Source organism: Macrotis lagotis, chromosome 5, assembly GCF_037893015.1.
Source record: "Macrotis lagotis isolate mMagLag1 chromosome 5, bilby.v1.9.chrom.fasta, whole genome shotgun sequence".
In the NCBI taxonomy this organism is placed as follows: Eukaryota; Metazoa; Chordata; class Mammalia; order Peramelemorphia; family Peramelidae; genus Macrotis; species Macrotis lagotis.
The window spans coordinates 220,537,146-220,560,242 of record NC_133662.1 but is presented as its reverse complement, the minus strand read 5'-3'; the positions used below and the strand labels follow the sequence as shown (position 1 = coordinate 220,560,242).

General features: G+C 38.8%; 2 protein-coding genes across 4 annotated transcripts in view; one reads left to right on the top strand and one right to left on the bottom strand.

Moving 5' to 3' along the window:
* CASQ2 (calsequestrin 2) overlaps positions 1-3,995 on the top strand; it is a 95,226-nt gene extending 91,231 nt beyond the window's left edge. Inside the window, exons 10-11 of the mRNA XM_074188515.1 lie at positions 376-450; positions 1,683-3,995. Of these exons, the coding sequence (XP_074044616.1) occupies positions 376-450; positions 1,683-1,910 (303 nt within the window). The 3' untranslated portion in view covers positions 1,911-3,995. The remainder of the gene's footprint in view (positions 1-375; positions 451-1,682) is intronic.
* A 164-nt stretch (positions 3,996-4,159) lies between these two features.
* VANGL1 (VANGL planar cell polarity protein 1) overlaps positions 4,160-23,097 on the bottom strand; it is a 77,497-nt gene continuing 58,559 nt past the window's right edge. For 2 of the 3 annotated variants that reach the window (XM_074188513.1, XM_074188512.1), the window contains exons 8-9: positions 19,975-20,209; positions 4,160-16,026 (exon numbers count right to left, since the gene is read on the bottom strand). In XM_074188513.1, coding sequence (XP_074044614.1) covers positions 15,766-16,026; positions 19,975-20,209 — 496 coding nt within the window. In that variant the 3' untranslated portion in view covers positions 4,160-15,765. The remainder of the gene's footprint in view (positions 16,027-19,974; positions 20,210-23,097) is intronic. The other variant, XM_074188514.1, reaches the window with a different exon arrangement.

Sequence of the window (23,097 nt, the reverse complement as noted above, 5' to 3'; positions counted from 1 at the left end):
AAGGAGAGATGGAGACAAACATCTCAGTTCACTATCCTTTAATTCATTAGAGTACCTCATATCTCAAGTGAATGAACATTGGGCTATGCCAACTATATACTACAACTATATTAATCTGTTCCTGTATTACATGAAAACTTCATACCTTTTAAAATATATTCCTCCTATTTTTTCATATATTAGAACTGCCTCCTAGGGTATACCATTTATTTCCTTTAACCCCTCAATTTATACCCAGGAGTAAGGGAAGAAAACTTTAAATAAGTTTAATTGGCTTTTACTGAGAAACCATGTGAAAATAGTTGCAAAATAGCAGGTTTGTCTAGCTATATCCAGTGGTTTTGATGATGAACAGTGTATTCTTTGTTGTCACAGCTCATTGCCTACTGGGAGAAGACTTTTAAGATCGACCTGTTCAAGCCACAGATTGGAGTGGTGAATGTAACAGATGTAAGTCTCAAACACTGAAGGACAGTGGAAGAATCTTCTACTTAGATTGTTCTGTGTCTGGACGTTAGCTGGAGAAGTCTGGTCCAGAGATCATATAACATAGAGTTATATCTGAAAAGAACCTTGGAGGCCATTGAGCATAAATCCTTCATTTTGATGTGCCCTGCATCATACAGCTAATGATAGGATTTAAATTCAACCTTAACAAAAAGGGAGGGAAGAGAAGGAGGGAGGAGTGACAGAGAGTGAGAGGAAGGAAGGGAGGGAGAGACAGGAAGAGAGGAAGGAGAGAAGAGAGTGAGGAAAGAGACAAAGAAAAAGACAGAGAGAATCATTACTTCTTCCCTCTCCTCCCCAGCGTCAGAACCCAGTGCCATGCTACTTTTACCTGGCTAAGCTTTCCTCTCTAGTGCCAGAAGTAACAGTGGTTACAAACACAATCCTGGTCTTTAAGAGAATGTTTCTCTTCTGCCTCAAGCTAAGTAGGGATAGCTGAAACAGAAGGAAAGGGACCTTTGCCTTCTCTCTTTCTCTTGGAGCAGATGGAATATATATTATTGTTATTCTGTGCTCAGGAATTGTCCATTTCTCAAAGCCTCCTTGTTTGAATTATGACAAGGAAGATGAAGTGGGGAAAAGAGGGGAGGTGGTGTCCAGGATCTTACCAATACATAGCTAAAGGTCTGGATTTTTGGAAACTCCTGAGTCTTTGAAAGTAGAGAGTTCTTTTTCTAAGTGTAAGTTGAAGGAAATAATCTGACTTATTCAGGTCCCTTGAAAACCTCTGAAAGACTTTTAAGTGAATCACAAAAACAAAGAGAAAGTCTGGAAAGCAGAAAGATTACTGACAGGGAATATAGAAGCTCAAACAAAATTTCATCAAATGGATGAAAGTTGACAGCTATTGCTTTTTTGAGGCAATAGCCCTTGGGAGTTGGGGTAACCTGCTACTCTAAGAAAAAGATGGGGTGACTCTTTGTAAGGGTGTAATAAAGGAAATTCATGGACTGGTTTGAGTAGGTTTAGAAGATTTTTGATGCCCTTATGACCTCTAAAATTATCTTATTCTCTTAGTTTCATAACTGAAGAGATGGTATTTAATTAGCCAGAAGCTTCAGACCTCTTCCCTGAATATGTGTTCTATTTTTTGCCAGCTAGGACTACTTAGACCAGTCTGTCCTCAATAGCTTCCACCCTACTGTCCATTAACTCCCATTGGTTCTCTACTGTAGGCAGACAGTATCTGGATGGACATACCAGATGATGATGACCTACCTTCAGCTGAAGAACTTGAAGATTGGATAGAAGATGTACTTTCTGGGAAAATAAATACAGAAGATGATGACAATGATGCTGAGGATGATGATGATGATGACGACGATGATGATGATGACAACTCTGAAGAAGATGATGATGATGATGATGATGATGATGATGACAGTGATGATGAGGATGAATAGCTCCCATGCTGAAATTCTCACAGTCACTGAATCATTTTTATTCATTATTCTTTAAAGACAGAATGGGAGATAGGAGCAGGCAGATCCAAAGAGTTCCTTCCCTTATTTTTAAGACTTCTTTTTCTACTCCCTTGTTATCAAGAATGAGAAAACTCAGCAATTCTTTTCTAATATATTGTGAAGAGGTTGCTGGTAAATGGAGGTTGGGAACAGGAGAGTGAAAAGGGGGACAGGGAATATGTCTGGTTTTAATGTCCTGATTCATTTCTTAAGACCAGACATCCCAACAAGACAAGAAAAACCACTCACGATTTACTGCAATTAGCAACTTGCTCCTCTTATCCAAAAATACAAGGATTGTGGCAGAGCCAACATCTGACTATCTTGAGAAAAAAGGTCCCCTCATATCTATTCTCAAGTGTACTTTTTAGAGTTGACTATGAAGATAATAGATATCAGGTTTTGAAACATTCACCAATCTGGAGTAATCTTAGAATCAGATGCCATGGGAAATACTCCTTAATTAGGTAAATATTCTCAATTAACTTAAGACCCCAAACTCAAGACAGTTCATGCTCAAAGAAATGAGTGAAACCTTGAAACTTGTAACTTTGTTTGCTAAAGAGTTCATTTATGATAGTTCTTTTTTCATTATCAAAACATCTACTTTATTGGATGGCACTTATAATATTGGCACTTTTCCAAGCCATCCCCTTTTCTATGCCCTTCCTCTCACTTCAAAAGCTCTATGGATGAGCCAGATATAATCTTATGGCAAATTTTGTACCTTTGTATGCCTGTAGTTTCTTCTCTGTCATTGCAGTTTTCCCTTCATGGTAAAAAAATTGTTTTTTTCTGACATCCTATCAAACTGGACTTTCTATTAACACTTCTAGACATCTCTAGTGCAATCAGGATGAAGACATATAATTGTGACCCTGAAGCACTGTGATATCCTGAAGTGCCTTCTGAATCATCAAAGAAAGTTTAAATTATGAACAGTTTAGTTGTAGTGTTGTGTTTTATGCCTCTTCTAATTCTTTGAAATTTGACAATTTATATATGAAGGCTATTAGCCAAATTATTTTCCTAATGAAAATTGTTCTTTACCTAATCATTTTGGGAAAACAGAGTTAGCCCTATTTCCTCATGTATTTCTCTGCTGTATGAGATTCGGCTGAACTGTTCCACAAGATGATGTGGATGCTTTGCAAGGTCTATAGAGTAGGTATGCTTTCTCACCCTTAGCAGAATGATATTTGGACCCTTTTGGAGAATGAATCAGTAAAGTAGTTGTTAAAGTTGTTATTCCAGATGGACTTAGTCCACAACCTTATGGGGTCTCTACATCTGGGATTATACTGACCACTTCATCTTTGAGCTTTTAGTCTCAAGATGATATACCTACAGATACACCACCTTTAAACTGTGTCACTGTTTTAGGACTCCGAGTATTCTAAGATGACTGAAGAGGAACAAGTGAGAATCATATATAAAGAACCATCCAATATATATGACTGGAAAAGACCACTTGTTTGCCTTATGGACATGAAAAGAATCAGAGAATGACTTGCTTCCGAGACATTAAGTGGATTCTTTGGGGAATATTTTAGGGAAGACAATTTCACAGATCATAAAGATGGGGACGGGTTGTAGTAGACATTGATGAGCTTGTGGACTCGTCAGAGGATCAACTGATTCATGCTCCAATTCTTTTTTGTTTTCTTTTCTTTTCTGTTGGGACCTCAGAGCAGCAATTAGTCTTGATCATTCTCAAGGAATGAGTGCAACAAAACTTTTCAACCAAAGTAAAGCAATGTTTTTCTTGTTGTCCTTTATAGTATGACTATATTCATGGATGGGTTCTAGTCATTTTTTTCCACCTATTTCATCCAGTGGAGCCTAGAACAGTGTGATTACTCTAGTCTCCTTTTGAAAGTATTAGTCAGGATAATAATAAGCATTAGGAAGATAGGGTCACCCACCCATCATGTTTTGGAAAATGGTTCATTGTGTTATTCTCAAGAATTGGTAAGACTTTTAAATTTGTCTGTAAGAATAATAATCCTATTTTAAAATTTCCAACTGACTTTCATCATCTTTGTAGTAAGACTGCTTGGATCATTTCTTCATTTTCTTTGAATCTATGAGGTAATCTTTTAGCTGAAATCATAAGGATGATGTTTGTCCTTCTTTCTCAAAGAAGACCATGGCATTGGGGAGGTGATACCACCACATGGATTAGATTTGAGGGGTACTGTGTTAAGTCACCAGTCTCACTTTCTCTTCCTGAGCCATCTGAGTCCAATGGCCAGATATGAGTCAGGATGACTGGAGATGGCCCTGGATTTGAAGCAATCGGGGTTAAGTGACTCGCCCAAGGGCACATAGCTAGTGTTTATTGTCTGAGGCTGGAGTCCAACTCCCATCCTCCTGAGGTCAGTGTTCTATCCTCTGAACGTGGTGCAAAAAGATCAGATTTGTAGTCAGGTAAACTGAATATTAGTTCCAGCTCTGATATTTCCTGTGGACTGCCCTATGATTTAGTCTCTTCATCTATAAAATGGGGAGAATCATACTTGTGCAATTGTTTTTGTTTTTCCAGGGAAAAAATCCAACAACAAAGGATGGGTCTATTGTTCAGTTGAGCATAAAAGCCTTTAGGTATAGATTGCCCCCCACCTTGTTGCACTTTCCTTACTGGAATGTGATAACCCTTGAGGTCCCATTTGGGAAGCCTGTTATGAAGAAATTCAGACTGTTGAGAGACCTCATCATGTTAGTCACTAACATATCTCTAGCTCTGACTCAAGCAGTAGCAATGTCCCTGGATTAAGACCTTCCATTCAAGGATTCGATTTCAGGCCTGGAGCTCCTGGAGCATTTGGTGGGAAACCGTGGTGGTTTCTTTCCTCAATGTCAACTTCCAATACACCTCTCTCTCCTTTTAATAATAACCTAATGAATTCATTGAATACTTGCAGCCCTATGAGAGAAGTGTCCAATCTAGGGATAAGAGAAAAAAATGGCTACATTTATAAGCCATAGAAATATTCCCTACTACATTCTAGTTCTGAAAAATACCTTTTGGTAATAGTGCTTGTAGCTATAAAAACTTGTTCCATAAAGCAATCTGTGAGGTGGTGTACTACGGGGCAGAACATGGGCTCAAATGGGTTCAAATCCTGTATCAGACACAGAATCAAGAGTGAATCTAGAGCTGAAAGGGACCTCCGATGTCATTAATCCTTACTCTAGGCATACTTCTCTATCCGTTGTATCATTTTCTAAGGGCCCAGGAAATTAATTGACTTTCCCAAGGTCACATATCTAACAAATGTCTTAGGTAGGATCCACTCCACAATGCAAACTATTTTAAGTCCTATCCTCTCTTGAACCTGTTTCCTTATCTGTACCAAAAGGATAAAAAAAAAAAATGCTAGCATTACCCTATCTCTCAGGTACACATTTCAAGAACCATAGAAATGAGTTCTTAAATGACTTTCAAGTGTTATCCCTGGTCCTAACTCTTGTGAAGAAAGAATCTGCTTGTATGCTGTATGCTACTACATCTACACTGCTGACATAAAACCATAAGTAGCTAAGAAATGTAAGGCAAGCAAGGAAAGCATTGATAAAAGGTTAAATTTCTTGTGGGAGTAATTGTCTTCAGTTTTTCTCAATGCTAACATCATCAAAACCAAACTATACCATTCCCAAAAATGAGCCTTGGAAAAAGATCCATGTGCATGACACCTCATTCCTTTAGTACGTCTCTGCAGTTGCCTTGGCTACTTCTAAATCTCTCCTAAATGATGAAACTTCAAGACCCAACTCATGTCACAGGCTTCCCTGACCCTCCCCCAACAAGCTGATCCTATCCCTTCTGAATTTCCTGGGCTACGTCATATTCTATCGTATGGTTTTGAATCTTTACATTTCACTATAAGCTTTATGGATTCATGAATAAGCATTTCTGACTGTCATTTTCCATTTATTTTTTTTTGTGGGGACATGAACCTCCCCAATCAGGGTTTTCCCTTCGCCAGCCACAGAAGTAATACTTACTAGTCTGGTTCCTGTTTCTGGCTTGTTTCCCTTGCTCAAGGAGGAGCCTGGAGTCATTTCCATAACCTGGCTCATTTGTCCCAAAGTAGAAGGCAGAAAGGGACTAGTTCCAACTGGTAACTAGTAAGGTTGCCAGCAACAGAAGATGGAAGTCATGCAAGGGAGGATACCTGTCTAGAGCAGTAAGCAACCAGTACAAACAAATTCTGCCCTTTTCCCTAGATTTTGCTTTACTAAGCAGCTGTTCTCAGGCTAATACTGCAACTTATGCAAATGAAATAGATTTTTAAAATGGGGGTAGGAAGAAATAAGAGGATCCCTTAAGTTTGATTTTTTTCTGGGTGCTTTACCATGTAAAACAAAACCTGAGTAATTATCTGTAAGGCCTGATGCTTTTAAGGGAAGCTGGCACTATCATTGGAAAATAATGGCAGATATTCAGGCTCTTTGGGGGTGGGGGGAGACAATAAATAAGGAATCTCTAGAGAATCTTATGTATAAGAAAGAAAACTGCCACATTTAAAAGCCCTACAAATACTATCCACTAGATTCTCTAGGGATCTAGAGAAATACTTCCAGCATCATTGGGAGAAATTGTATCAGAATTACAGGACATGATATCTAGGGTCCTTTATATCAGGAGGGAGCCACTGACATAAGGATTCTAACACCATTTATATCCCAGAATTCATGTGAAATGTACAGAATTATATATCAATTTAAACATTATTCCTTTACAACAAAACTTAACATCACATGGAGTTTAAATTTCTATTCTACATGTAATTAAATGTATAGAATTTATAACACAGAAGCTATTTTATCTGAGTACTGTATACTGAAAATATGATTTTGCATCCATATATCAATTTAAACATTATTCCCTTACAACAAAAACCTAACATTGCATGGAGTTTAAATCTCTATTCTATGTGATCATTAAATCTAGATTTTATCATTCCAATAGTCTTGAACATGTTCCTTCACCTCTATCTGTAAAATGGGGCAGGTCCCCTGCCACTCCATACCTAGAAGTCTTTGCACCTACCTTTATCAACAGAATCATAATCAAAGTGAAAGCAAAGATCCCATGTTCTTTGAAAACCAACTTCTTTTCAGGACAAAATTAACATTGCATCAAAAAAAGGTGACACTGCATAGTTAGGATTTGTTTATTTTCCAAGATTTACAGTACAAAATATGCAAAGTGTAAAATGTTTTAGTTTATCGGGAGAGGAGTGGAGGGTGGAAAAAACAAACAACAAACTAGGATTTGAGGACCCAAATTGAAACAATCGCAGGACGCTAGACTTGTTTTCATCACAGACCCTAAAATTTTGCTACTAATTTACAACTATAAAAGATTTCATTTAATAAAATTTATGATTGCAATTAAAGTTACATGTGCAGATAGATGCTGGTTAGTTAGTGTTTTGTTGTTAGAGGCTGAAGACAAAAACAAAACCCGCTTCACTCCACACAATCCATATGGGAAATGTGCAATCAGACTTTGCCATATCCAGTGACCCAATGGGTAGAAGGTGGAGGTTATAAAATTCATTCCCAGGGAAGAGCTGGATTGAAGCTGTTTTTGAACAAATGATTGTGGACTTTGGGTTAGTAAACTGCTTTTGCTGGTGCTGCATCCTAAGGCTTTAGCCCTCTGCCCATGGAGTGGTGGCTCCAGTCAGGACTGGCCAAGCTCATTCTGGCTCCTAGGTGGAGGTAGATGCTCTCAACTATGGACTGAGGCTCATCTTTGTTTTGTCTCTATTGCATTCTTCCTCCTCTCTACTCCAGAGTACCAAATGTAATTGTGCTTCTCTTGCCCATAAGGTGAACATGCACAAAAAGTTAAGCAGAAACAAAATTTTACTTTAAATGCACTAATAGACATTTTTTTTAGGCATACCACAGTGAATCATTTTATGAATTGAATAAACTCTTCCCCAGCCCACTTCCCAAATCTCCTTGGCAAAGAATGTTCTTAGACCCTATGGGCTACCATAGCAAAAGACTTCATCAGAAATGACCAGCCTATTGGTGCCAAATTCTCCGTATTAAACATAACCTGTGTACTCTCCATTGGGATCCACAGGCTGCTAAGAGATCTGGAAGGATGCCTATGGCATTGTTGAAAGGACCTCCAGTTTCAGAATTGCAGAGTCCCAAGGAATGGGCAATCATCACTGGAGGGCGTCACCACTTCTATGACATCAAAGATCTATGGAGGTATTAGACTAGCATTTAGGCCAGCATGATGATGGTCCTTCATTCTCGAAGAAGACCCATGACATCAGGGAGATGATGTCATGATAAGTACGTGAATTGGATTTGAGTGTGGGGGGGTGCCGTGCTAAGTCACCAGCCTCATGAATGCATGTTCAATGCTCATTATTTCATAACTAAAACCTGCTAGAATTGAAATGGGGCCACCAAGTCTTTTCCATGTGGGTTACTGGAGTGGTTACTGGCACAGCTGTAATTCTGGGTCAGTTTTCACTCAATCAAAATGAGCCACCCATGGGGGAAATGCCCTGAACCCCCATTACCAATTCCCTGAGGCACACAGTAGCCCCACTACTCCCACCTTAGGATGGGAGCTTTTCGAGGCCGAGTGTTTTTTTTAACAGAGCCTGATCAATTGTAAGAATGCAGAAATAAACACAAATCAATACACACTCCACATAAAAGTTCAAAGAGGGTTATACATTCATTTCCTTTTCACACAGACATTTCTCTAGAAAGAGGGAAAGGCTCTCTGAGGGGAAAACCTTGGAAGCTGCTCCCATTTCTCCTCCAGTACTCAACATAAAAACTCCTTGTTCTTCTAAGGGCTGCTTGTGACAAAAGAATGGACTAAGAAATGGAACTTAATTAGGGAAGTCCATTGAATTTCTTACAAGGGTAACTTTGATCCATACATGGATTATTAATAATTATTATTACTAATTCCCTTACCAAGCAATTCTGTAAGAATCAGTTAGTTCAGGTTCCCCAAGTTGGAGGGTCATTTAGAAATCTGGGAGGTCTTAAACTTTGACCCCAATAAAAAGATTAATTTGGTATGCAAATGAACACAAGTCCAAAAGGTTAAGGTTTCAGATGGGGATATGGTGAAATAAGGTTAGGAAGAGAAAAAAAGTCTGCACATTCCACAGATCCCATTTCAGCCAGTAGTTTAAAGTCCTCCCTCATTTAAAAAAATGAAAAATAAACATACATACAAACAACAACAAACTACAGCATACCTGCCAAAGAATAGCAGAGATCACAGATTTGTGTTTGGCCTCCTTTTCTGGTTTGGTCAAACCAGTGAGAAGGGGAAAAGAAGGGATAAGAAGGGAAAGAAGGGGAAAGAAGAGAGGGTAATCTCAAGACTCGATCCATACACAAAATGAGTATTAGAGAATCGATTCCATTAATTCCAAATCTTTCATTCTGATTTCCTCTTTTGTCCTCTAAACAGATCTGAGTTTAAGGAGGCAGGAAATAAGAAGTAGCATGACTTAGTGGATATATTACCGAAATTGAAGCCAGGAAGACCTGAATTCAAATCCCACTTCAGAAATGATTTGCTATATGACCCTAGGTAGGTCATGGTCTATCTATGTCCCAGTTTCCTTAATTATAAAATGAAAAGGGGTCAAACTCAACAGTCCCTAAAGTCCCTTCCAGCTCTAGATGCTTATTTATATCTACAGGATGGTCTATAGGATATGCAGAAGGCAGACGAATATCCCTGTTTCCCTGAGCGCCCGACCAGGCCAGCTCAATTCTTCATATTTATTTCTCCACCTCCAAGACAGGGGAGAGGAGAGTCACACTTAGAAGTGGTCTGAGAAGCAGAAAGGCTCCAGGCTGACACCAAAGACCCAAGAGAGATGATCTTCTCACCTAAGAGGAAGGAGATGGGACAGAATTGCCATCAAGTGTGAGAAACATAGGCCCAAGTTCATTGTGGGTAAAGAACATTTAGAAATTCTTTCAGAGGGAAATTCAGATCTGTGGCTCCCACTTTCAAACCAATGTGATCAAGCCAAATCTTTGACATTGGTCTCAAGAAGAGATCCAGGACAGTGATATCAATGCTTCCCTCTTTCCCAGACCTCTAAGTTTTCAATTGGGTTCAAAGCAAATGTTCTCTTCACCAATAAAATAATGCAAGGTTTTTGGGGGTTTTTTTTGCTCTTGCACAATTATTTTTGCAAAATTATTGGCCATTTTTTAACAAAAACACCATCCACATGCATAGCACAACTACATTCTAGTTATAGCTAGATGATGTTGTAGTGCGCAGAGCCCTGGTTCTGGAGTTAGGAACCTGAGTTCTAATCCAGTTTCAAACATTTATTAATTGTTTGACCCTTAGTAAATCAACTAACCTCTCTGAGTCTCAGATTCTTCAGCTGTAAAATGGGGATAATAATAGCATCTAACTCCTAGGGTTGCTGTGAGTCAGATCAAATGAGATGATATTTTTAATAACTTAAAGATCTATATAAATGCTACTATTATTATTATCTACATCTAATTTCCCAAGTGCCTTATCAAGGTTCAGGTCACGGCTCATTACAATAAACTTAAACAAACATTTCATCTGATAAACCTTTCAACTGATGACTGTTTCATCATCTTAAGTTTCAAAAAGTATTTTGAAAATCTTAAAACACTAGAGAAACATCAGCTAACACTCCACTAGGATTCTGTCATGTCATAATAAGTAAGAGGCTACTGAATCACAGGATTAAATAAATGTAGAGGGTCATCTAACCCAACCCATTTAAAAATGAAGAAACTTAAGTCCAGAGAGCATGACCTGTCCAAGGTTATTCCTGGATCTGAACGGGAAAGCCAGAATATGAACACAGGGCCCTTGTCCCATTGTCATTCTATTACACACTGATTTATTCATCACAGTTTTGGGAGAGGGCAAAAAATAAAAACTTTCCAAGTACTGGAAGCATGAACCACAGCTTCACTCTGTACTTTTCATGGTCCATAATACATACTACCATTAGTAAATAATTTAAGACTAGCCATCACACTCATGTTTTACAGGAGGGCAGATATGTTCCTAGAAGGTTCCAATGTAGTGGATGTTATACAATAATAGCAACTATTATAATAGAATTTGATCTCAATTATGTTTCACTAATATTAATCTTATTAGGGTCTCACTAATATAAGAAATGTTCTACCTGCAGCTAATTTTATTGACTCCAAGTTTGCCCTCATGGACTGGATTCCTATTCTACCTTGTTATTATTGGGAGAGACCAATGTGACAAAGCTTCAGGTACTAAAAAATGGAAATGGAGGAGTGGGAAGAAATAAGTAGCAAAAGGGTAGGGAAGCATTATTTTGAAAACAAAATCATTGAGTGACTTATAAGTATCTCTCAAAGTGTAGCTGGAGAACCACTGAGAGGATACACAAATGGGAATACAAACATGGATCCATATGTATATACATATCCTCACCTACATCCCATAGATATTCAGATCTGGGTTGTCTTTCACATATGTATTAGAATCACAGAAAGGACATATCAGCAGACACAGATGTTCAAACACAAGTATACTTGTTCTATTATGGAGACTGATTTACTATTCTCCTTAAGTACTCTTTGCAGAACTCTTTTATCCAGCCCCAAGTGGCTAATATATTCTGTCAGTCCATAGTTATAGGGTAGATGTGTATGGCAATCAATTTGTACACCAAGACAAAAATAATATGGAGATAGACATAACACATACACTCAGGAGTCATGGGTAGACAGAAATGAGTACATTTCCTTTTTGTAAGAGAAGAACCTAAGGATGGATAGAGGCTCATGTAATGTAATCATGTAATCATAAATACCATTACAGCCCAAATCTCTGCTTAACAAAAAGGATTCTCAAACCCAAGCCTATTAGCAATACTTAATACAATAAAATTCTAGTCACATCAAAGAATTTGAGACATTCTTTGTTATATATTATATATGATTTTGGCTTATATACATATTGGAGAAAATGGGAGTCAAAAGATTATGAGAATGGGGGTTGGGAGATTATCTGAGTGATCAGAAAAGTTAAAACTGAAGATAATTTGGAACTCAAAACTTAAAAAAACCCAAATGTTAAAAAAAATCCCATATAATTAGGGGAAAATAAAATCTATATTAAAAAATAAAAGATTTAAAATTTTAAAAAAAGCCATGATAGAATATTCGCTTTTAATTTGAGGTAACAGGTACAGTGGAAAGGACACCTGATTTTAAGAAGACTTGGGTTCTAATCTCAGCTCTTTCACTACCTGTGGCCAAGTCACCACTCTGCATCTCTTTCTTCATAAAATGAGGAAAACAGACTAGATGATATTTACATTTTGTGCCAGCTCTAAAAGTAAAGGATTTCCATTTCTCTTGAGTTCAGTCCTTCATCTTTCTAAAAAAAACAAAGGCTTGCATGCTCCGAGTAATACTAAGGAGGTTTAAAAACAAAAGGCTTGGAACACTCAAAAGAGAGGCTGGTGCTTAAGAAGTAAGCCATATCGTGACTTGTATACTAAAGACACATTTGATTTTTGAGTAATCACCAGGGAAGAAAAATCAAAAGTACATTGCCTCATTGTCTTTATAAAGTCTGGGAGAAGTTTTTGCATCTCTACTTTGTAAACTTGTTCAAGGCAATTTGAAGCTTCTTTTAGCTGACCTGCAGATCCTTTACCTTTCTTATTTGATATACATGTGTGTAGATATACATGTATGTATGTATGTGTATGTCTGCAGTTCCCAGTAACCTTTTGAAAAAAATTTGTCACAGAATCTGACAGAAGGATATTATAAGAAAACTCTAAATCCTAAAGAGATACAAATATAGTATCAAACAGTGCAAATGGACTTCAACTTTATCACATCCATGAGAAACTCAAGCTAAGTTAGTCCTAAACATCCAGGTTCCATTTTTTAAAAGTGATTCCTTAGCAAACTATGATGTCCTTTGTTTGGTCTTAGTTCAAGGGGAAAATAAACTTCTCAGTGCTGGAAAAACACAAATGATAGAGTGAGAGTGAGAATGAACTCACCTGAATGAAATCACCACTTTTCTTAAGTTGGAGAAATTCAAAGGAGAAACTGATAGTGGGCAGAAAGAAAACCTAATTTAGCTGTTTCCAAGTTAGCTTATGAAAGGGCTGCTTAACAAACATAAAGTTCTAATTTTCCAAGGGGTGGAGGGTTTTGGTTCATTCATTCATTCATTCATTCGGTTTTTGTGAGGCAATGGGTCACACAGCTAGGCAATTAAGTATTTAAGGCCGCATTTGAACTCAGGTCTTCCTGACTCCAGGGTCAGTGTTCTATCCATTTTGCCACCTAGCTCCCCCAGGGACTTTTTTTTAAAGCTGTATGACCTTGGACTAGTCACTTAATCCCTCCATTGCCTTGCAAAAAAATACAAAAAAAAATAGTAAAGACCAGAACTTTAGTCTTGTCAGCTTCCCTTTCAATTAGGACATAGGATTCTATGATCTGTTAAAAGGAAATTGGGGGGGGCAGCTAGGTAGCACAGTGGATAGAACACCAGCTTTGGATTCAGGAGGACCTGAGTTCAAATCTAACCTCAGACATTCGACCCTTGGCAAATCACTTAACCCCAATGACCTTGGCCTCTTTCCCCCCAAAATAAGTAAATGGAAATGTGTTTATTGTCCAGCAACTACCCACATATTCTATACTTAGTACTAGAAGATAACTTTATATAACAAAATTCCATACCAGACCAAACAATCTGTTTCCTGAGAAGGTGGCTGAGCGTTTTAAGCAACTTCCAGTTTCCAGGGGATCTTGAGAGCAAAAGCCCATAGAAGAATAGCACCACAGTAAAGTGGTATGTTTTTCCCACAAGTGGGGGTAGGGGTACAGGGGCATGGAGAATCCTAAGAGTTATGTAGTGGATTCTGACACTGAGTCAACTCCCCAAGGATTCTCCCTTTCCTCTTACCCTATTTCACTGCAAAATTAGAATAACACTGTTGACAAGTCTAATTTTCATAACAGGTATCAAATAAACCTCCAAAAACACCTTCTAAAGATACACAAGGAACTGAACCATCAAAAAAGTGTTCTTAAAGTCAATAAACATTGGTCAACAAAAGCATCTTGAACAATGTAACAGAGATCCTGAAAGACCAGGCTGTAAAGCAATACTGAATACTTTAAAATAAAACTGTCAAAAATCTGAAAACAGGAGCTGGAGGCAAAAGATGCTCCTGCTCCACAATGGCCCTGGCTAAGAGACACAGTGTTGAACAGCTTTGCTCTTCCAGCAGTGGCTTCAGAGGGTCTGGCTTCTTTCACCACATAGCTGGTGATCAGGTACAGACAGTTCCAGCAGTCACATTGCTGGGAAAGGAGCCCCTTGAAAATAAGTTCCATGTAAGCCAATAATTCTGGTTCACCTGATCCCTCTTTGATAACTTCCTCCCACCCAGGCCACCACAGAAAGAGTTTAAAGACCACAAGAGGTGCCAAAATAGCTCCCTTTCTCCTTTGTAGTAAAATTAGGAGGCACAAAGCCACACAGTGAAGATGGTCAGAAAATAAACAGGAATTGGGTGCAGTTAGCTGCCATTACAGTGGATATGGTTTGATATTTCCTAACAGTGGAAGCTTAGAGGAAGGTGCTCCCTCTCTCTTTATCTCTGTCTCTTCTCACACGCAAAGTTACATGAAGCTCGGCTATATCTGCCCATCACAAAACCAGTTTAATAATCGATGTCCGTGACCCACAGTAGGTGGCTTTATAATCACTTGTTGAATTTGAATGGAATTTTTCCCATTGTGGCTATCTCAGAAGAAGTAGGGATGCAGGACTAATAGCAGGAAAACATAAGCAGCTATCATGAGTGTGTGCAAATCCACAATAGGTGCAGATGAAGAGGGCTCATGGAAGCCCATACTCAAAAGACTGGAGCTTCACCCTACCTACTCTTCCCAGCTTTAAGGAGAAGGGCCAGAAACAATAGCAATAGACCAAAGGTTGTTCCCAGGCAAAGGGGGAGAAGGGTTATGTAAGACAAATAGCAAAGTAGTTATCTCTGAGGAGTGAGGAATGGGGGTGAGGGGAAGGGGGCATCAAACAATGCAAAAACCACAATATGATAGTGCACTTATTCACTGTGATTTCTCTGAAGGACCTGAAGGCAGCAAAGATGAAAAAAGAAAGGCATTTTCTATAAGGCCTATGGCCCATGATGGTGAAGCAGTGTTAGACCTTGATATACAATTCAGGTGGGTAGACCAACTTCTCGTCTTTCCTGGGCCAGTCAGGGTTACCTTGCTCCAAGTGAGAACTCTAGGCCCTGCACTGTTGGGGACATACCAAGAGCAGTATTATAAAGAGAGGCGTTTCTCTAGGAACCTGTGGGAGAGAGAGTATGGAGAGGACAGGTGGAGGAAGGGGAAGGGGGATTTAATGACACCAAGACAGAGGATGAGCTGCTTGCTATAAGGCAAGGTTCCCATGAGCACGCCAACTCCAATTTGGTTTATAGCTATCTATAAGTCTCTGGCAAAAAAAGTGAGAAGGCTTCTGTAGGAGGGCCAACTACTGGAACCATGCCTCTTGTCTCTCTTCAGGACAAGTGTCCCCTACCTTCTTCCAAATAAAGTGCAGATGGTCAAAGAATACTGGTCTGTCATCTGCCAGTTTCAGTCAGCATTGGAGAAACCAAAACCAGAGAAAAATCCCACAATATAATATATATATATATATTTAAAAGCAACAAATATAAAACCTTTAAACTGATGTCTCAGATTGTAAGCGTAGGACAAATTTATGAGATTTGGGGTCTATGAATTCCTCAGAAAGCACGATGAATGGGATTTTCTTCACATTAATGACAAGGCTGAAGTCCAAGCACTTAAGTACAAAAACAACTCCATCCCTCAGTCCATTTGTGACAGCTTCTTCACTAACAAGTGTCCACTGCTTAGAGAACCATCGATCCTTGTCATACTGCAGGGTTGGGCCAGCATTGAGGTAACGTTCAAGGAATGCCTGAAAACAGAGGAAAAGTTCATCAGGAAAAGAGAAAAATCTCATCTCCAGACTTCTGTCTGGTTTTGTTCCTTTTCACTGGACCATAACTTTGTCCCCAGTGGAACTCAGAGCTCCAACCCCCATCAAATAAAACATTTCAATTAGAACACATCCTTATTTCCCTGCTTTTCTACCAGTTCATTGAAATATACTGGGAAAGGGGAGGGGCTGCCCTAGAGCCCTCAATTGCAGATTTCTTCATACCTTTTTAATATTTATTTATACTTTTAAAGAATATTTCGTCACCTAAGCCCCCCCTTTTTTTAGTTTTTGCAAGGCAAATGGGGTTAAAGTGGCTTGCCCAAGCCCACACAGCTAGGTAATTATGTGTCTGAGGCCGAATTTGAACTCAGGTACTCCTGACTCCAGGGCCGGTGCTCTATCCACTGCGCCACCTAGCCGCCCCTAAACCCCATTTTTTTTTAAAAGAGGATGACAGTTGGTGTATGAGTACATGTTTAACATGTTTGGGCAGATCCATGTTTAATGTTTAGGTTTATGTGATGGACGATGGTAGAGTGGGTGGTTGGTTGGATGGATTGAAAGATGCTGGAGAAACAGAATACCCTGAATAGCAAAGGAAAGGTCACATGGGATGAAGTATTACAGAAGGTTTGAAATTTATACAAATGAAAAGTGTGCCTATACCAAGGAAACCATGATTCCGTAGAAATATTTATTCTGCCTATAGGTTCTTTCATATAGATTTGTTTGCATGCCCCCCCACCCAGCTCCATTAGATTGTGAGTTCCTTGAGGATAGGGACTGCCTTTTGAGTCTTTTTGAATCCCCAGAGTGCACAGGTATCTGGTATAAAGTAGGAACTTGATAAAGGTTTACTGGGTGATTGACTAATGACTAACCCACTATATTCACAGAAGCAACACAAACTAAGATTACAGCAAGGTGGCATAGTAGATAGATGGGCCCAGAGTCAGGAAAAGCTGAGTTTGAATCCTCCTTCACACACTTACTGGATGTAAACACTGAGGAAGTCATTTAATCATTCTTTGCCTCAGTTTCCTCAAATGTAAAATGAGGCTAATAATACAACATGTATCATAGGATTGTGAGGCTTAAATGAGATAATACATAAAATACTTTTCAAGTCCTAAAGTACTCTATAAATGACAGGATTGTTATAAATTATAGCCAAGAAAGATTGGGAAGCCCATCCTATCCCACAGATATGTGGACATCTATTTTGGCATAAGAATAGACAATATTTGAAAAAAAAATAAGGCTTTAACCATCTAGCACTTTTTTTATTAATGTCATAACACAAATGACTTTAGGATTAACTAGAGATGAAGGAGTCTTACATTTACTGTTCTGTCTCTGGTTAAGGATGCTCCAAAATGTTATCATTACCTTCTTTTTCTGTCATCTTGTCATCTCACTCTATTTTGATTGTGGGGTAGAAAAACAGAATTGTTGTTTTGTTTGGTCTTATTTTTGCTTGTTTTATTCCCAAACTTCTTGGTAAGACTCTCAGATTATTCAAAGTTGTATTCAAATCACTAGTCCTTGTGAGGGTATTCCATTTTTATATCTCAATACATTATAGTATAGTGACTAGAGGGGTAATCTTCAAAGTCAAGGACTTTGAAAGTCTTGGGTTCAAGTCCCAGCAAAGCCACATAACAGATGAATGACTGTGGGCAAGTTAATTAATTCCTCAGTGGCTTGGGTTAAAGTTAGAAACAGTTTCAGATCTATCCTAGAAGAGGGAATTTCTTCTCTAGCTCATTATCCTGATGAAAATGATATGTGAACCAAGAAGATATCCTAGGACAGTTCAAAATCAAGGAGAAAGGGGGCGGCTAGGTGGCGCAGTGGATAAAGCACCACCCTGGAGTCAGGAGTACCTGGGTTCAAATCTGGTCTCAGACACTTAATAATTACCTAGTTGTGTGGCCTTAGGCAAGCCACTTAACCCCCTTTGCCTTACAAAAAAAAAGTCAAAATCAAGGAGAAGCAGCTCTGAGAAATGATGAATTTATGTAATTTATATAGGTGTAGTAAATAGGGGGTGTGCAATTATTTTAAATGACCAATTAGAGAGGTGGATAACCACTATCTAGAACCATAAATAACTCCAGTTCCATTGATATAACTATCCCAATAGTTGGTCTGTGGTTGCAAGCTGTGGTTTTTCGCCATGGTCCTCGGATAAGATTCTCCAGATATTTTCATTTATGTTCAAATCACTTGGAAGTTGGTCTTTTTAAAAATCTTTTTGTGTTTAACTGGCAACTCTACTGCCTTAAACTTCTATTCCATGAGAGCTAACCTATAGTCTTCATCAGGGTAAAGGAAAAGTGCTATCTTAGGAACTGAGGAATAGAGTGTGTTCTATTGTCCCACTAAGGGCTTTCTGGAAGCCAAAGAAGGGTAAACAACCAAACAAATAATAATTTCAACAATGGCAACCAACAGAGATGTGTTAACAATAGTGATAGGAAACTTCAAAAGATGAAGGGGAAAGGAAATAAAATCAGAAATAAATAAGGAAGAACTTGATTTTTTTCCACATTAAGGAATCAAAGAAAACATTCATCAGTGTTCTTCACAGTGGGTAAATATTGAGAGTGATAAGAGAAAAGGAAGGGCTTCTCTCAGGCTTGGGTGCAGCCATCAACTAAGTTAATAATGCCTCTATAAACAGGACTGCTAATTAGAGATGTGTATGCCAAGCCTTCATGTTCATTTCTTTAATTAGAGAGGTAATCTGGCACAGTTAAACAAACTCTGGCTCTAGAATCAAGGTCCTGGGTTCAGATACTACTTGGAACACTTATGACGAGACCTTAAGGATGTCACAAGCTCAAAGGGAGCTCATTTCCCTTGCCTCACTGGCTACTGGGATTCGTTATGTTTCTAAGATGTATGATTTTGAAAATCTATGAGCCCCACCTTCAAAGACTAACAAACTGCCTTCTCTGGGGGTGGGGGGAGGGAAACAATATTAGGAGAAAAATTGTAAAATTCAAAATAAATAAAATCTTTCAAAAGAAAAAAAATACACAAACATACTGAGATATACTCATACCCAGCATGCCCTCCTCAGCAAATAATACAGGGCTATCCCAGCCAAATCAAGATACTAAAGTTTCAATAAAAAAGATGGTTGGATAGATGGACACCAATATAACTATAAATTGCAATATCTTACCACACTTGAAAGCAGAGTTAAAAGGTATAATTTGTTGCTTTTTTTAGTAATAGGTATAATTTCTCTTTTCCTTTTCCTTCTTTCTTCCCTTTGCTCCCCTCTATCTGAAACCAGTTTTGAACTCAGAGATGAGTCTTTTTAACTCCAGGTCTCACAGTGAGGCAACTAGGGCTAAGTGACTTGCCTAGGGTAACAAAGCTAGCTAGACTTGAACTCAGGAAGATGAATCTTCCTGGTTATAGGTCTAGTACTCTAAATTTCTATTGTGCCACCTAGCTGCCTAATCATTATATTTGTACCAGACTTATTACAGACACTTAAACAATTTTAGCCTTATTACATCTGAGAACCACCAGCCTCAGCATCCCCCTGTAACAAAGTTGAAAGTATGTGATCATAACCAACAACCATTTTTATTTTTGTTTACCTGCTTATTTTTTTTTTTAGGACTTTGATATTCTAACTATCCCTACGATTTCAGAAAGGTAACAGGAATGAGATGTTATCTGCATTCTATTCTCTAAGTAGAATGTAAGCTCTCTGATGGCAAGGACTGATTCTTTTTGGTTTTTGCACCAAACTGTGTCTAACACCAAAATAGGTACTTAATACTGAATTAGATATTACTGCTGGGGAAAACTGAAGGTTAGAAATTAAAAAAAAAAATGAGGTATCCAAGCTGTTTAAGCAGCCAAGGGGGTGGGAGCAAGAGACAGACGCTATGGTTGTACCTTGGGGGTCATGTTGTTGGTGATGCAGAAGGCCAGATGCTGCAGGATGCTCTCCATAGTATGATAGTGCTGCTGCCGAGTTGTACGGAGGTACTTCTGTAAAGCCCTGGCCATGGATGGGAAAATGGCTTGGGCTGCCTCTCTGGGGTCCATCACTTCTCCAGGGACCTTCTGCTGCTCTTCTGCCTGGAGACGGCGGATGTGAACAAAGGCCTCCTCTACTGCGACCACCAGCCTGCAGGACCAAAGGGATTGATGTATAACTTAAACAAGAACATCCCTAATTCTATGAAAAACTGAAGTTATTTCCAGTCTCACTTCTCCCTCCTTCATTCCTTATCCCCACCTCTCCCAATAAGCAGAAGCACTAGCATCTTCTTTATTTGTCAATCTCTTCAGCAAACAGCAAGATGGCATAGTGAAGGAACCACTGGGTCTGGGGTCAGGAAGACCGGGGTTCAAATTTGGTCTCAGACTCTTACTACTGTGTGACCTTGGCTCACTCAACCTCAGTTTCCTCATCTATGAAATGGGAATACAGAACCTACCTCCCAGGGTATTATTGTTAAATACTTAGCATAGTTCTTGAAATATGGTAAGTTCCATATAAATGTCTTCTTCTTATTATTATTATCATCATTATTACTGGAGCAAACAGGTGACACAGTGAATAAAATGTTGGATCTAGAATCAGGAAGACCTGAGTTCAAATGCTGCTTTCACTACTAGCTGTGTGGTCCTGAGTAAGTCACTTACGTCTGCCTGCCTCAGTTTTCTTATCTGGATCATTATAGCTTCTACCTGGCAAGTTGTCACTAGGATCAAATGGGGTACTATTTGCCAAGTGTTTTACAAACCTTAAAAGCTAACTTTTATTATTAATTTTTGTTGATATTTATTTACAGAGAGCCTAAGAAATCTTCAACAGGACAGTTGAGATGATTGCTCTAATAGGGGCATGACTTAGAATTCAGAGTGGGAGGGGGCCTTAGAGGTCATCTCCTCCAATTATCAGATAAGAAAATTGGGTCCAAAGATATTAATGATTGCCTACCAAGAGCACGACTAGCACGAGAAGGTGACATCCTCCAGTTGGCCTCAGAAAAATATTCAGAAGAATGAGGAACTGCCTAAGTGACCATGGAGCCAATTTCAATGGATCAACCTGAGTTTCGAGGCTCTGCCTAAGTAGGAGCAAGTCTAACTTTTTCAATTTTATTTACTGTTACCGCCTTCCCTATGCTTTGGATGACTTGTTATCCACTAGAACATGCCTAATGCTTTCCTAATTCAAGACATCTCTACACACACTGCTTTCTATACCTGGACTGCCCTTCTCTTGCTTCAGTCTCTTGGATGGTCACCTATCTGTTAAATGCCTTCTGATCCTTTCAATTAAGAATGAGTTTTTTTTCCTCACTTGACACATTCTCCCTTTGCTATTTCCACATATTTGTGATTTCATTAGTTCAACCCAGTTCAGTTAAATCTATTAAGGTACTACTTTGTGTTAAGAATTAAGGATACAAAGGACAACCTCAGGGAGGATGTATTTCTGGGGGGGGGGGGAACATGAAAACAAAATAATACAAAATATAAATACAATTTGATTTCAATACAACATCTATTGGTGGGGGTGTAGGCAAGAGGGAGGGCTAACAACTTGAGCAATCAGGAAAGGCCCCCTGAAGGAGACAATATTTTTTTAGGAAAAACAAGGCAGAAGTGAGGATGGAGAATATTCGGGGGCAGGGGGAGGGAAGAATGGTGTATGCCTTGCCAATGAGGGGCTGGAAAACATTTAAAAATCATATACAAGTTCCTTAAACTTTGTGTTTAAGGTCATGCTGGCCAGTTTCCCAGGGTCTAGGGAACAGAGAACAACAAAGAATGAATCTGAGAAATGAATTTGAGTCACAAGGTCAGAGATAGCTGTGTTTAACAGCATTTTCTAAACCAGATAGTAGCATACCCCAGCAATATTAAAATGTAATAGGGAAATATTTAATAAAACAAATAATACAACAAAATATAGATAGTGTTTTTTTAAAAAAAAATCACGCAAGAAGGGAGGAAAGTTCTCTACTGCTACAGGGAAGGGATCTCAGAAGTTATCCAGTACAGTCTCTTCATCATACATATGAGGAAATGGAAGTCCAGGGAATGAAGTTAACTTAACCAAGGACACACAGGGCAAATAAAAGTCAAGGGTATGACTTGAATATGGTCCTTTGCTTTCAAAGCCTTTGCTTCTCAGCCTGAACAAGGGAGTGAAGAGAAAAAAACAAAACTAAGGAGAAAAAGGTCTTCTCTTCTTACTTTCACCGCCCCCCCCCCCACCACTCTCCAGTCTCCTCAGGGAAAAGCTGTCACTTCAAATAACAGAAATTGGTAGAAATAATGAGCTACTTCAGAAATGTATTCAAATTTGGCCAGAAGAAGTAGAGACCCTGCCCACCCCAGAGATGAGGTGACAGCAAGATTGGAGGTTCCTCCTCCCTTGAGTCATCACCCCTAGCCAAGGGGTTGTGTGTCATACCAATTGTCAATACTGTGAGTGGTTGGAGAGTGAAGGCCAGGAACCTCAGACATATAGCTACAAAAGCTACAGGGAAAACGGTGTTTAGTCTCTTTATGTCTCTTTTTTCTTTTCTCTTTAGTCTTCCTTACTTTTCATGTTTTCTCTGGGTGTGCCCTCTCTGAAACCCCTCACCCCACTGTTCAGATCACTATATAGTCTCCCCTTTCCCTTGGTTTTCCACAAGTACCAAAAAATAGAAACGTTTTTCTCCAAGAACTACCTATTAAAAACCTGAAAGATATTTTTATTACTCTATCCTATCTTTCCCAAGATACTTTCCCTAAGTTTCAGCCTCCATTAAACCCCAGTCCAATGTCATACCCGCGCTCCCCCCCCTTCCATATGTATATTTAGGCACTTATATCACTTTTGACATATGGCTGCATTGTGTGAGCATTTAAAATTCACTTGTTAATTCTTTACCATCTCTCACTTATAAGAGTTATCCAATAATTTTGCATATTTGTCCAAGGTCTAAAAATGTTCCTAAAGTCATTAGCATATATTTTATCTACCTGACAAACAAACTCACCATACATTTT